Source organism: Arvicola amphibius, chromosome 2, assembly GCF_903992535.2.
Source record: "Arvicola amphibius chromosome 2, mArvAmp1.2, whole genome shotgun sequence".
NCBI classification, from domain to species: domain Eukaryota; kingdom Metazoa; phylum Chordata; class Mammalia; order Rodentia; family Cricetidae; genus Arvicola; species Arvicola amphibius.
Window position 1 is genome coordinate 33,367,096 of NC_052048.2, and position 15,792 is coordinate 33,382,887.

General features: G+C 47.0%; 1 protein-coding gene across 5 annotated transcripts in view; it reads right to left on the bottom strand.

Annotated features, from left to right (window-relative positions):
* The window catches only part of Atg7 (autophagy related 7), a 217,714-nt gene that overhangs the window by 81,246 nt on the left and 120,676 nt on the right, over positions 1-15,792 (bottom strand). For all 5 annotated transcript variants that reach the window (XM_038318653.1, XM_038318649.1, XM_038318648.1 and 2 more), the window contains one exon: positions 12,912-13,034. In XM_038318653.1, coding sequence (XP_038174581.1) covers positions 12,912-13,034 — 123 coding nt within the window. The remainder of the gene's footprint in view (positions 1-12,911; positions 13,035-15,792) is intronic.

Sequence of the window (15,792 nt, forward strand, 5' to 3'; positions counted from 1 at the left end):
GCAAATAAAATCAGCTGCATTACCTCCCCTTTCCGTCCCTTTCAGCACCTCGCGTTCCCACTCCCTTCAAGGTACAGTCTCCTACCTCATCCCCACATAGCTGTCAGCCCGTTGCAGGGTCTACGAGGCTCCTCTCACACAAAGCATTTCAGGGCTTGTCCCTTAGTTGTCTCTAACACCACCTCCTTCCCAGGATGGCAGACTGGTCTCTGTCAGTCACAGGGCACAAGGCGAGCTCCCAACAGCCCCTGCCTGTCCATGCTCTGGTTGCCCTTCACCCCTGACCCCAGCAACAAGCCCTTTTTGAACTGTGGTTTCAGGCTTCCCTGGGGCTCCACGGGGTCTGGTTGCTACATTTAATGTTTATTCTGCTGATGTAAAAATGCAAGGAAGGGGAGAGGGACTCCTGAGTCTTGTCATGCAGGGAAGTGCCAGCATACTGACACTAGTTCAGGTTTACGGACTTCTCCATGGCTCCAAGAAACTCCTGCACCTTCAGGCCGGAGAACAGCTAGGTGTTTACAGAAATCTCCATCTGGTAGCAATCTGTTCAGCAGCAAAGCTTCTCCCGCCTCCTCTTACACCAAATACTCCACGGGGGCCATAACCCCACCCTCTTCATTTGTGTGAAGCCCAGTTTGTCACTCATGTTTTTTACGCTGGCATGGAAGCAGAGACACCGTTCTCACCCACTGCCATTTGAGCAGAGATGAGGCCACACACTGACCTCTGGCTCCCTCGCTCTAAAGTCCACACTGGAGCAACAGGAGGGCAGGGTGTTGCCCTTTACTATCCAGGAGGTCCTGCCCATGCCGCTGTTAAGACCTGCACAGGAGTCTCAGTCCAGAGTACCTCCAGGACTGTGGAGACAGGAGACACTGTGCTAAAACCCCAGGGAAAGTTCTTTATTTGAGGGGTGATGAGTCTTGAAATGAATTCTTTGAGATACTAGCTGAATGAAGAGCTTGGTTTTGGTGGTTGTGGTCAGATGACAAGACGGGGGGTAAATACAGAGAGTGAAGTCCAGCTTGGGGACGCGCACGCCTTTAACCCCAGGTGTTGGAAGGCAGAGGCAGACAAATCTCCAAGTCAGAGGCCAGCCTGGTCTACACAGAGAAACTCTGTCTAGAACAGACAGAGTACACGGATCCACGACAGCACCCACACCAGCACCCACACCATTTGTCCTATCGCTGACTTCATCCATGCGGTTAGGAGGGAGGCTGTCATCATTATTCCCCCTCATCCTTACAGCTCAAGCGGACCAGCAGAGTAGGCTTCCTTGCCTCTGGCAAGGCCTAGAGAAGTCATGTGACTCGAGTCTGGCTAATGATAGCTTTTATTAAGAGTTATTGAAAAAGACGTCTCTGTAAGTTTGAGGACCAGCCTGGTCTACAAAGTGAGTTCCGGAACAGCCAGAGCTGTTATACTGAGAAATCCTGTCTTCAAAAAGAAAAAAGAAAAAAAGAAAGAAAGAGAAGAGAGAGAAAGAAAATGTTATTACAGAAAAAACACCCCGGTATTTTAGAACTGTCTAAGCCCATGTTTCTTGCTACCTGGAAACAAGAACTCACTGGCAGAATAAAGACCAACAACAGTGAGAACAGAGATAAGCCATGAAGACAAAGGCGGCCGAGATGAGTGAGACGTCCCCAGTCCCTGATTCCACGAGGAAGTGAACTACCTTTGGGGAGGGGTATAAAGAGTGAAAATTTATTTGGTGAATGTTGAGGGCAATCAATCATCATTCAAAAGAGACCGGATGGAAAGTGTCCTGCTAAGGATCTAGGAGGCCTCTAGGGCCACACAGAAATCTCAGGATATGGGAATGCCCTCAGCCATTCAGGGCCACATGGAAGAACTCTGCATGGTTAACACAAGGGTTGTTGTCCTCACGCTCGGACACCAACGTCTCCATATCTGTCAGTTCCAGCATGAAAAGGGCATGATGAACCTCAGCCTTAGGATGGCGCCATTCTCCTTTTTGCCCAACACCCGAAGCTTTCACCATAATCCCACGGCTTCTCAGGTCCCTGCTCTTGCCCATGCTCATGGGCAGAAGTACTCAGAATCAAGCACCCTGTGCAGGGTGCTCCAGGACCAACACCAGAGCATAGGACTCCGAGGGAGATGAACTCACCCCTGACCCGCTGAAGCAGGCCGCTGCAGGTGTGTTCTGAGCACCGTCAGCTTTCAGAGCACCTTCCCGACAATGCTGGTGGGCACGTGACCAGAGAAGAGTTGGGACTCTGACCAAGGAACACGGCTCATGGGGGTTAGAATGCCATCAGCAGGCCCCATTATATTTTTCAAGTGAATAACTAGGTCATGCTACTGTGCTTTCTTAACACAGTAGAACATGCCAGAAACCTCAGAGTTGAAATAGAGGGACAAGCTATTAGGAAAAGGAATCCAAGCAAGCACAAATATAAGTTGCTAACCCCACTGGCAATCAGGACAGTGGAAATCAAAGCCTAATGAGATAATTCTGTATGTCTAACAGATTGGGGAAAATTTCACAATATAATGTGCCAAGAATTCGGCAAGGACATGGAATTACAGAAGCTTAAACTGGCCCAAATGCTGCTGGAAGGCAGTCTGCCATGATCTGATGAAGTTGAAGACATTTTCTGACTCAATTCATGATCCCAGGTGAACAGTGTACAGCTTAGGGTAGGTGGTGTCTACCCATGAGGGAGTAAAACCTGGGTTTGCACAGGTGGAAAAAAAAAGCACAGACATGATCATTGTTGGTGGCCCTACAAAAGCTAACTCTATCCAACATCCTTTCTTATCAATTCAAACTCTAGACTTGTAGAATTCCATTTTCTCCCTGGGAGGGATGATAAGGAGAAACCTCAAGCCACACTGACACAGTGAAGTGCAGTATAGGGCCCAGGAGAGATTCAGCCAGCATCACGGCCCCAACCAGACGTACACAGGAGGGGGAGAAGCTTTCCAAGTAGGGAATGCTACATGGCAAGAGGAGTGAGCAAACTCCAGCCACAAGCACAGACCAAATGTGGCACAAATCCATTCATGAAGGTACAAGACAGAACTGTGTTGTTTAGGGATGGATGTGTCCCCAAGCTGAGGATGGAAAAGCAGAGTGTGTGGAGCCACCACCAGGGCTGCAGTGAGCAGCACACGAGCTGGGAAGGGAAGGGTCACATCACACTTCGTTCTCGAAGCCGTGGAGAACACGGTATGTTTTTTCTGCATGTGCTGTGGATCACTTCAAAAATATTAAAACAGGAAAGACAAGCAGGAGGGGATTTCCTTGATCCTTGTCATTTAGTGTTCAGAAAGCAGTTTGGGCATCAAATTCTCCCCCCGTCAGAGAGGCATGTGGTGCTTTCAGAAGCCGGTGCACCTGGGCCCCCGCCAGTCAGAACTCATTTCTCAAAGGAGGTAAAGGCACAGATAGAAAGCTCAGCAGGGGTCCCGGGCAGATCTTACTGGGAAGTAAACAGGCTGAGACAAGATGAATGAACTGAAAAGAGTTGGGGACCACACAGCAAGAGGAGGATGGACCATGAGCCTCCATCTCTTCTGATTCCGCAGCCACGACTCAATCAAGTGCAGATGTCCATTGAACAGGGACAGGATTTTGCTTTGTTTGTTTGAAGCAGGGTCCCATGTAGCCTAGGCTGGCCCTGAGCGGCTGATCCTCTGGCTTTTATCTCACAAGTGTTGGGATTACAGATGTGCAGTATCACTGTGCTTGGGAACTGCTTTGTTTTCTGAGACTGAACTTGAAATGGCAATTCTGTCTCAGTCTTCTGAGTGCTGAATCTAGATACCTGGCGAGACTTTTTTGTTTTATTATTCCTTAAGTGATACACCGTGATAACGATACATTGCTGGCTTCATTTGAGGGGTCATGAGTGACGGACAGACAATTTTAGACATAGGAAAGGACATGTGCAGGATTCATGCAAATGCTCTTCCACTTTATTGAGGGGCTGGCACATCTGCAGATTGTGCATTCAGTGGCCTTGATGATGAAGGGAACATCTGTGGGACTCTCCAGAGGAAAAGCTGCACCAGCTAGTGATCCTCCGAGGAGCCAATAAGAACGCCCCATTAACAGTCATGAACTGACAAGCAGTTGCTACTCTTTCATATTAAGAAGTTATTTTGTTTTTACACACAGTTCTTTTACATATTTTACATACACTGTTGCTAATCTAACACTCAAAAAACTCACTTAATACAAATTCTAGGATGGTTAATGCTTGCTTAAAATTCAAAGGTCTTTGGCATGGATATTAAGAATCACTTTTAGTTAAAAAAATAATTGAGCTTGGTGATTGCATACCTTTAATCCCAACACTTGGAAGGCAGAGACAGGCAAATCTGTGAGTTTGAAGCCAGCCTGGTCTACAGAGCAAGATCCAAAACAGCCTGGGATATGCAGAAAAATCCATTCTCAAAAACAAAACAAAAAACTGAGAAAAGGTTTCCATTTGGCTCACTTGTACTTAGCTTACATTAACTAAATTTGTATCATCATCTAAGGTTTTCATTTTTAAGTTTTCAAATTACTCTCTCTCTCTCTCTCTCTCTCTCTCTCTCTCTCTCTCTCTCTCAGTGTGTGTGTTTAGGTACTTGGTGCTAGAGTACATGCGTGGGAGCAGAGGACACCTTTGGGAAGTTCCTTATTTCTACCTGTTTTTGAGGCCGACCCCCCCCTCCCCCCCATTGCTGCTGCTGTGTACTCCAGGTTAGTGTTCCATAAGATTCTGGGCAATTCTGTGGTCTCCATCCTCCATCTCGCTGTAGGAATGACAGCACAGATTTATGCTCCCAGATCCAAGCTGAGTCTTGGAAATCAAACTCTGGTTGACAGGCTTGCATGACAAGCATGTTTTCCTCCTAAGCCATCTCCGGGCTCCTCGTCTTCTAAAGATTTTAAAAATGTGCCAGCACCTTTGTAGCTAGGGGTATCTCAGATCCCAGGTGAACTCGGGCAAGAGGAAGTGATATACATAGTGGCAGGCCCAGGAGAAAATCCCACCTCTAGCCCCAGCATGCAGATCCCAGGCCTTCCCCAGACTGGCCTATCCTAGATCCTCAGGCCTACATTACTAGGGCTGCAGTGGGCCCTGCTATCATGGAGTGAAATCTAATCCCACAGGCCACAGGGGAGGGAGTGGAAGGAAGGGCGAGGGAAAGCGTGTCAACAAGTACCCGGGCACAGAAACACAAACTAGCTTGGTTCTGGACTGGCGCTTTCACACGTCAATGCTCTCAGCGCGGCTGACTGAAGTAACACAAGTGTTTATGTGCGCAATCTTTTATGAACATGAACTATTTTGAAAACTCTTTTACGAAGCCAAGTTTCTTTCCTTTTAATAAAATGCCAAGCAGAATTAGGTGGGGTCTCTTCCAAGGAGGCTTAAGGTAGGATAAACGCAAACACCTTAAGTTAGCAAATCAAAATAAAACAAGGGTTGCAGGCTCAGCGGCAGAGCGCGTGCTCAGCAGGTGTGAGGCCCTGGGTTCCACGCCCAGCACACAGACAACAAAAACCTATTACCTAGTTCTAGCTTTTTTTTTTTTTTTTTTTTTAATCACACGGCTGTTAGGTGGTGATAGCACACACCTTTAATCCCAGCACTCAGGAGGTAGAGACAGGTGGATCTCTGTGAGTTCGAGGCCAGCCTGGTATAGAGCAAGTTCCAGGATAGGCCCCAAAGCTATAGAGAAACCCTGTCTTGAAAAACCAAACAACAACAACAAAAAACCAAAACAAGACAACCCCTCCCCCAAAAAACCAAACAAAAAAAAACAAAACAAAAACACCCACACAGCTTTGTAACCACAAATGGTGATCAGCTCTTAATTTCCCCGCCAGTCAAGGGAAGGCGGAAGCCCAGACAGAAAGTTCCTCAGACTGCTCTTCTCAGGGTGGTATTCCAGATGAGTCGTGAGTTTAACAGTGAAGAAAACCTCTCAGGGACCCTCGGATTTTGTTAGAAGCCAGCGGGAGAGTAAGAAGGCACAGCGATGTGGCAGATGCTGCAGCACGGACAGGCTACCAGAGGGGTCGGATGTGAGAGACCAGCAAAGCGCTCTACTGCGTGTGGAAACTTCTAGGCTTAGTATGGAAGCAGAGACTCCCTGTAAGTTAGATCCATTTCAGCATCCAGCTTGCTGTATCCTCTCTGCTCTCAGCCTGCAAGGTGTACTGTAAAACCTTACCATGTGCATGGAGGCTTTACACGGCCAAGTTCAATAGCATGCAATCAGCACATCTGTTCATCCCTCTGTCCCTCTGCAGCCTATCTCTAAATCGGGTACCTCTTCCTCACAAGATGGCTGCAGGTATCCAGGAGAGCAGTCTGCTGGTGGCGACAGTACTAGCTGCTGTCTTCCTCTCACGGGCCTTGGGGCTCTTCTGCCACAGGCACACATGGAATCCCTGCTGTTTTCCTCTCCTATACCTGACTTCCAGTCTCTAAGAACCAATGCTTGCTCTTTCCTGGAGCCCCCTCTTGCATAAATCCCTCCTGAGATCCCACAGAAACAAAAGAACCACGCGCCAGACTGTGCCCTTGACCACAAGACCTGTCACGCTCACGTCTTCTCTCCCCCAGCACACAGCACTGCCCCTCCGGCCTGCCTGGTATCTCTTTGCTTCTACAGCACCAGGAGCCTGGCAGGGCTGATAAACACTAGTTGAAGATGTCAGTGATATTGGATTAAAGGGCACACACACCTTCAGAGCTATCCCTGCCATCCTGGAGCCCCACAGCCAACTGAGAGGGTTCAGAACTGTAATCTCAGAGCTATGAATCCATTTAATTTTACAGTCTTGAAATATGGAATCCCCCCAAATTCAACACAAGGCAGCTGTTTTGCTTGCAAATGAGAAGGGTCAGCTGTGAAAATACAGCCCCTGGAAAAACAAGGACAGGACAGGCTGCAAGGACACCTCTAGGGGCCCTGCGCTGCTGAGTCAGGAAGCCGGGTCAGCTATGCCTGACCCATGGGCTACCTAGCCCCACAATTTCACTGTTTCCACCTTCTAGCTCACAGACTCCATCTTGAAACCCGCCACCCCTGCCCCATCAACTCAAAATGCATCCATTTAACTTAGTGCTTTCATGATTTGAAGATATATACAACTGTCAATCAAAGCTGAGGACCAGTCAGGCAAACCCAGATTTAATTCCTCTCTGACATGACCGACTCAGGTTTAAAAATATTTTCTAGGTTAATGTAATATCTTGACGTCTTTATGGTTTTATGTCTCTTGGACTTGACTCTCATGGTTTAGGGAGGACCAGGGTCTCACGATTTAAGGAGGATTCTATTTCCATGGTTTCAGGAGGACCAGAGGACTGTTCCAGTGTTCAGCTCTGTCTTGCCTGCCTGTAGCATGTGACTCCCCCTTTCTCCCATGGCCTCCAGATAGACTGCACCACCCAGCCTCCTCTCTGGAAGGTAGGATTCCACCCAGACTTTGCTGTCTATTCCTCAATAGGACCATCCCTAATGCCCACATATATAAACATCTTGAATCTGCAGATAACTCCGACAGCAAATAAACGGGACACACTTTATACAGCGGGTTCTCAATGAGATGCTGCCAAGCTGGATTTCAAAAGGCAGGCTCCAGCTCCCAAGCTAAGCTGCACATGGCTCTGCCTGCAGTTTCTGCCTCTCCTCCCCTCACTCAGGAGAGAGGCCAAAGCTCATCTTGAGGGATTGCTTCATAAGGAAAAATCAGGGAAGGGCACCATCCCAGGACCGGCCAGGGAAGAAGGGCTAGCAGAGGACTCTGGGAAGACAGAGCTAGGTGCATGAACAGGCTCGTCTGTTCCCACAGTGAGCCCTCTGCACTGCACACAGGTCTGAGTGCTGACACGGGGCTTCCCACAGCTTCCACTGGCCTCTGAGCGCATATTTGTCATCAGAGGCTCTTGATGAAGCTGTACACAAATATCTGACTGTTGTTAAATACAAAACAAAACAAAAAACTACTCCACAGAAACCAAATCAAAACCAGCTGTGAGGGCGAGGGGCCAAAAACTGGGGGTAAGGCGGGCAGAAACACTTGTTAACGGCGTAGCTGACTGAGCAGCAGAGGAAGAAGTCACGCCGCATGACTGCCATGCTTCTCCTGTGACTTTGCTGTGAAGACAACAGACATTCCACCTTCTAGAATTCTGTAGCCAGTGAGGTAGAGCTTGAATCTCAGCTCTGGATGTATCTGCCAGTGCAGGCCTCCTCGTTGCTGCCAGCCTGCAAGGGGCTGTGCGGTTGTGTTAACAGTTAGTGCTCAACTTACTTTCCCTATTATCACTAATTAACTCCCCAAATATGCAGAGAGCATGTGGCTTCACCAAAACGTGAAGGCATAAATGCCGTGAGCACAGTGCTAAGAACAGGATGACGATGACATCAGCCATGGTGCACTAGCCAGTGTTGCCAAGAGGCCTGAGTGAGGGGCAGATTGTCTCAGGCTAATCCTGGAGGCAGGAGAATGGCTAGCTTCTGGCTATGGGATCTGGGAATTCCAATCTCCCGAGGATGGACCAACACGGCTTGTTTCATCAGCCCTCTTAGGAGTCATCCTTTTCTCTTTAGTTAGATGGAGTGGAAAAATATATCTTGGCGCTTCTCAGAGCACGATGTTGAACCCACAGTTGGAATAAAATAAAAACATGGAAACTGATATTTTGTCCCAGGATGAGAAATAACCCTGGAGGCAAAGCTGAGCCAGTTTCATAAAATGAGGCTAACACATTTGCATGTTTGAGTCAGAATGAAACTTTCCTTAAGAAATCCATCAATTAAAGCAACACTCGGGGAACTCCTCACCAGACCTGTGTCTGCAACACCCTGTGGTTCATCAGCTTGCAACTTCTGTTTCCTCAGGTTGCAAAGAGGCCAGATGAAGGACCAGGGAGTCAAGGCCAGTCTCTGAGAGCTGGCACTCTCAGGAAGTTGGGGCTCGAAGGTAAAGTGTGAAAGCATCCTTCATGTGGCCAAGTTTTTAGAGTATAGGAAGCTGAATGAGGACTTTCCCCTGGGGGGGCTTCTAACACTCCATGGGCAAAATGAAAACATCATTTGACAGCTGGATGGGATTTAAAGATGTAGGTGTCTGTTCAAGGTGCCATCTTTACAAGATAAAATACAAGACAAGGCAAATGGCCTCCATGGAAGTACTTTTCAACTTTTAGTGTGAAATAGACCCTCCATACGTATTTCACATTACGAGCATTTGGATTGGCACTTGGGTGGCAGAGGCAAGCGCGTCTCTGTGAGGCTGAGGTCAGCCTGGTCTACATAGTGAGTTCCATGCCATCAAAGGCTACACAGTGAGATTCCGTATATAAAAACTCCCTGTTCTCTGCCATAATGGTTCACTGGTCCTGTTACTTGACCTTCAAACCCCATCTCTAGTGACATCCAGCCACTCTCCCTCATACTGCTACCACCATGGCATCTTTCTAGGGTTGGCCCCAAGCTCCATCTGCAACCATGCTTCTTAACTCCTCCCCCTCCACTGCCTGCTGCTCTCCATAGCAGGTCAGGCCCCAGTGACCTTGAATGAAGTCACTTCAGTTCATCAGGAAGAATGACAGCACACTGGAAGGAAGGGTGGTGGGTAGCAAAGCTAGGGTTGTCATGGTCAGTCTCGCTGAATTCAGATGGCCCTGTTTGGCTGTATCTTTATCACTGTGCAAACCTTAATGTGCAAACAAGGGGACATGTGGCCCCCAGCATGTTCAGCTGGGCACTCTTCCTTCTTTGAGGAGCAGTACTGAATGGAGACACAGGTGCTAAAATGCACACAGAACTTTCCAGAGAATAGTGCTGGAAGGGCAGGGAAAGGGGAGTGACTCCATGATGGACATGTTTAGCTCTGGGAGTGATGAAAATGTGCAAATGGGGGCAATGATAGCACCGCCCAGGGAAAACTAAAAACTACAGAATTATACACTTGAAGAGGGATGGGTTTTGTGGCTGTCACATGCTTTTAAAGTCAGGAAGGCTGAGGGCGCTGCACCCTTCCTCCCCAGTCTTTCAATGACCAAATGCAACTTCTCTTTATAAAGACAGTTTCTCATCCTTCAAAACTAAAGGGAATGGTGGCTGTCTCCCCAAAAGGCTTTCCTGCATCCTGGCTCTGAGGCTCAGGACTAACTGCCTACATAGAGGCTAAACATTTTTGATAGCACCTCAGCTCACTGCCGACACCTTCACTTTACACAATGACATGAGCCCATGAGTGCCACTGTCTCATTACCCCTGGTCCAGTAACCACCATGGTGCCTGGCGTCAGACCTTCAGAAAAAGTTCAGTAATCGTTACACATACACACAGCTATACACATATATACACAATCATACATTCACTCATCACACACATACACACAATTACAAATGCACATGGCCCTGAGCTCCAGCATCACAAAAAAATTTAAATTCTTTTATAAACAACATATGTAATAAAACAATGCATATTACTTTAATGGTCTTTTGAAACACCAAGCTCATGAAAAAAGTTCATTGAAAAGGGAATTATCATCTTCAGTAGGGTGCATTAAAATATAGAAGTTCATATTTTCATATTGAGCATCTATAAATTCACCAGAAATAAGTATAAAAATAAAAACACTATATTTATATAGCACATGTTTTTGTTTTTGTTTGCATTTGAGATACGGTTTCATGCAGCCCAGATTGGTCTTGAACTCATTACACAGCTGAGGATGACTTTGAACTCCTGATCTTCTTTCCTGCCCTGGGGCACTGAGGCTTGGGCTTCCACAGGTTAGGAAAGTGCTCTACCAGTGAGTTGTATCCCCAGCTACTCTCCAACATCTGTATTTATTCTCCAGCAGTGCTCTTTTCAGGTGACACAGTGACTCTTACTGCTGTGAGGTTCCCTGGTGAGCGCTATATTTTGCCCTTCTCTTAAAGCTTCTATTTAGAGCTTTGGTAAGGCAAGGGTTACAGACTCAAGGTCCCAGAAAGGCTGTCAACCAGAGCATGAAATTAACCCAGAACATGGTTGAAGGATGAAGAAATAGCATCTGTCTGTCTCCAGGAAAGGGAACGGAGCCACGTGACAGGCATGGCAACTGTGTTTCTATAGACATTCTTAATGTGGTGCTGGCATTGGACCCAGGGCCTTACACGTGCCAGGAAGCCCTGCACCGCTGGGCTACACCCTCAGCCCATTACACATTTTATGCCTTCAAAGCCTGCATCCGATGCGTCATTTCTATGCCGAATGTGCTGTTTGGCTCCCTCTAGTCAAGGAGCACGTGCCTGCAGATGCCAGATGTGATTTTTTTAAAGATGTTAGAAATGAGGAAATTGAGACTTCTATGCAAAAGTTGTGATTTTAAAATTTTGGCTTTCTTCAAAATTTCGTACAGGGCAAGCTCCAAAATGCCACAGTTGCAAGCTACTTCTGGCTCATAGGCTAACTGGCTTAATACTGCTCACCTAAAATGTTATGGGGCATTTCTAACTTGGTGAAGGAAACTTCAAAAAACTCACTCAGGTTCACAGACAAAGTTCTTCCTGCCCACAGCCTATTGTCACCAAGGCTGGCAGGAACTTCTTTTCCTCTGGGCCTTTGAGAAGGCTATGACCAACTGAGTCAGTAAAATGCACACTAACCGGATGTGATCAAGGGTTGAGTCCATTACCCTGGCATTTGGTCTATCTCTAGAATGAGGTACAAGGAAATCTCTGCTACAGCTCTTCTGAGTAGCTAAAGAAGTTAATTCTTTTGGTTGGCAAAGCCTTCTCGCCATCTCATCGGTGAAGTCAGAGCTGCCAAGACCTGCAGGTTCCTCCTCATGCACTTCCAGGCCACAGAAGCAACCATTGGCAAAGCCTTCTGAAACCTGCCTGGGACCCCAGTCTTAGTTCTAGGGGACAGTTTCATCTCTCGGAATCCTCTAGAGATGCTATTCACTTCCTGAAGATGAGGGACTCTCCAGCTTCTAGGTACCAGAAACCAGTGAAGGAACACATCTGTTTAACACCCCAGCATCCGAACAAGTTAGAGAAAATTTGCTTTCAGCTCTGAGCCAAGCGCTAGAGGCAGACTGCCTTGTTTCCTGGGTGTGCCTGTCAATCTCACCCCAGCCTGCTCACGGAGCCCACACAGTGTATTCTGTTTTTTCCAATGGTTTCTTCTACTCAGGGCTCATTCCACCCCTCCAAACGGTAGCCCTTATTCCACTGGCTGGCCAGGACTGGTCCAGGTTGGCCATGCCCTGACAATGTGAGGCCTCCTCAGTGACGTGTGGATGCAATCCCTGGGGTGTTTATCAATGGCCAGGACTCACGGCTCTGTAGCTGAGCCAGGTCTGCAGAAAATGGGATGGCTAGGGCTCCCCTGCATAGTCAGGGAAGTGCTGTGACCTCTTCAGGCGAAAGCCATTCCCTGGGTGAGATGCTGCCCTCATTCTCAGCCTCCCATTTGAAGGAACTGTGGGTTTCACTGCCACCTCTGTCAGTCCCTCCTCTAGAATGGGGACCTGCACAATTCCAAAGCCAGGAACGGCCATTCACAATTGGTCAGTGCTGGTACCTAAGACTGTCAACCACAAGCAGGCCATGTTTCATCTGATGACAGCGAGTCCAAGGTCCTCACTAACTTGTGTTTTGACAGAGACCTTCAAGACTGTTTTCCAACAGCTGTGCTCAAAGTACACCTACCAGAAACAAATGATGCTCAGAAGTCAGGGACCTGTATTTGTTCCGCCTTGACTTAGGGCAGACACTGTAGCACCAGGGTGTGCCACTGATAACCAAGGTGCTACTTTCAGAAAAACAAATGCTAAAATCAACCACTCTATCCTCTTTCATAGTGGCAAGAGTCAGGCGGTTGCAAACCTCAGTCCTTAGATGGAAATGTTGTGTTCTTACCTCGGCAGCTTGGGTCTCTTGGTGGAGCAGAGTAAGACCAGTCAAGTCTTCTAAGAAGGAATGTGAGGAGTTAAACACCTTCGCTAGGAAGGCAAATCCTTCCCGCTCATATTGATCAAGAACCTGCAAAAACATTGGTACACTTAGAAAGGGAGCTGTAATGTCAAACATACATTCAAAGGGGTTTATTTCTAACAATCACTCATTTAAAGCAGGGAGGTGGCTCAGCAGGCAAAGGTGGCTATCACCATGCTTCATGACCAAGTTCAATCCTCAGGGAGGGCCTGTAGGGTGGAAGGAAGGAAGGGACTCCTACAAGTTTTCCTCAGACCCCATATGCACCCCATGGCATGGACACAGCACACACAAGTATAAGTAAATAAATAAATGTGATAAAACTTTTAAAAAAGAAAATAAATATAGGTAAAAATGCTACCTGACAGGCAAAAAAGTAAGAACAGCTAGAAGATGGCCGAGGGGTTAAGAGACTGACTGCTCTTCCAGGGGACCTAGGTTCAGCTCTCAGCACCCACCATCAGGTGGCTCAAAACTGTCTGTTCTCCAGCTTCAGGCAATCTGCATTCATGAACAGACAGACAGCTGCCCAGGGAAACAGACAAAGACACAGACACACAGACACACAGACACATTCTCTGTCTTTTCAAACAATCTTTAAGAAAGAGTATAGAAGGACAGAGTATTTACTCTCACCTCTGCCTGGGAGAGCCACATCATCGTCTGTGTAGACGTCAACTTCTCCCAACAAAGTGAGTTTTATGCAAGTTCAATGAATGTTCTACAGGACTCAAGCTACTGGGCCCAAGATTCATTGTTACAAAATAAATATAGAGGTAAGAGTCGAGGAAAAACGGTAAGTGATCAAGGGAATAGCCAGAACAAAATGGTTTGTTGGAGATCTGACATTCCAGCCAAATTCATTTTAAAAACATAACTGTTAGAAAGGGGAAAGTCAGTGTCAGCAGGAGCATCACAAATGAGGACAATCATCACAAGTGACCAGAGAAATCGAGCCGAGTGAAATATGCCCTGAGCCCAACAAAGGGTTATAAAAGTCAGGACAATGATGTGGGAAACTTGGGACTCACCTGAAGTCTAAGATGAGACCCTCACTTTAGGAAGTTTAGTGCTAGTGCCCCTGCACCTCGCCTGGCCCTGGTGGTGTATGTGTGGGAGAGCTGGCCCTGAGGGCATGAAAGCAGGAGAACTGGTCCCCTGGGGCAACACTGGAGAGCTCAACCTGGTGGTAGGGACCGGGAGAGCGAGCTGACAGGCTGACCAACCTTGCAACTACCAAGGCCCAGAACCAGGGCTATGAGTTGGCTCACCTCAACATCCAACCCATCTATGAACTGCTGGAGGCATGCGAAGGGGCCAGTCCTGCAGATCCAAAGTTGCAGGATCTCTACCACAGGGCAACAACAGGATATCCGAGAGCAGTCCCAGTGAGGGCCCAGTAGCAGATGCTGTAGTAGAAACCAGGCGCCTCAAAACAAACCAATGACTTTTTGCAATGAACTCTTGCAAGCAAAATGAATGGATAAAAGGGTTTACTGTGTGACTCACTGTCTCAAACTACAGCTTTCATGACAAGATCTTTCTTTTTCTTTTCTCTTAAATTTTATTTTTATTTTGGGGGAAGGTTACAAAGGCAGAGGGTAGGTATGAAGAGATGAGGAGATGAATGGGATCGAAATGCATCATGTGAAAGACACAAAGAATAAATCAAAAGAGTAAAAGGAAAAGTTTAGTACACACATGCCCTATGACCCAGTAACCCTTGGGTACATAAACAAAGATGTGCACACAGGAGCATAAGACACAAACAAAAGTTTCATGGCTGCACTACTCACCGTAACCAAACTAGCAGTCATTTAAGTAACCATTAATAGTAGATGAATAAAAGAATTAAGTATATTCAGGAATGGAATAGTACATATCAATAATAGAAATTATAATTACATTCATCAAACACATTACAGAGAAGGAAGAATCTGTACGCCCTGCATAACCTTTATACAAAGTTAAAAACAAAAACAGGTAAAGTTAACCCAGGATATTAGAATTTAAGAGAGAGGTGAACCAACGGAGAGACTGTGGCTAGAAAAGGGGTACTCGGTGTATTAATATCGGGTGCTGGGTACAAAAGTACATGTTGTCAGAGTCCATCTGAGCAGTTAGGATGCGGACAGGACTCCCATAAGTACGTTACCCTCCACATGGAAGGAAGAAGATGAAAGGACAGTCGCCTTGTTAAGAGAACAAGAACACTTAGAGCAAAATGTGTGACTGTCACACCCGCGAGTCAGTGATCACAGGAGCTGCCCACTGAAGGGCAGGCAGTGAGTTGCGGGGTCTTTAGACCCTAGGACTTAGAAGAGACGCGGAGAAGAGTGTGAAAAAGACAGCAGACATCGGGCACATCCAGGCACCAGAGGACACGTGACAGATACCTGAGAAGCAGTAACTTAAGAAATAGAAATTTTAAAAAATTCTCCTTTGATAGAGGACTCTCATTGGTTAATAAAGAAACTGCCTTTGCTTTTTGATAGGGCAGGATTTAGATAGGTGGAGTAGACAGAACAGAATGCTGGGACGAAGTCAGATGCTTCAGCCGCCAGGTCAGACATGCTGAATCTTTCCCGGTAAGATACCACTTGTGGTGCTACACAGATTATTAAATATGGGTTAAAGAAAGACGTGAGAATTATCCAATAAGAGGCTGAAACTAATGGGCCAGGCAGTGTTTAAAAGAACACAGTTTCCGTGTTATTATTTTGGGGCATAAGCTAGCCAGGCGGCCAGGAGCTGGGCAGGAACTCAGCCCACTGCTCCCTCACTACACTCCTTTTGGAAAAACATC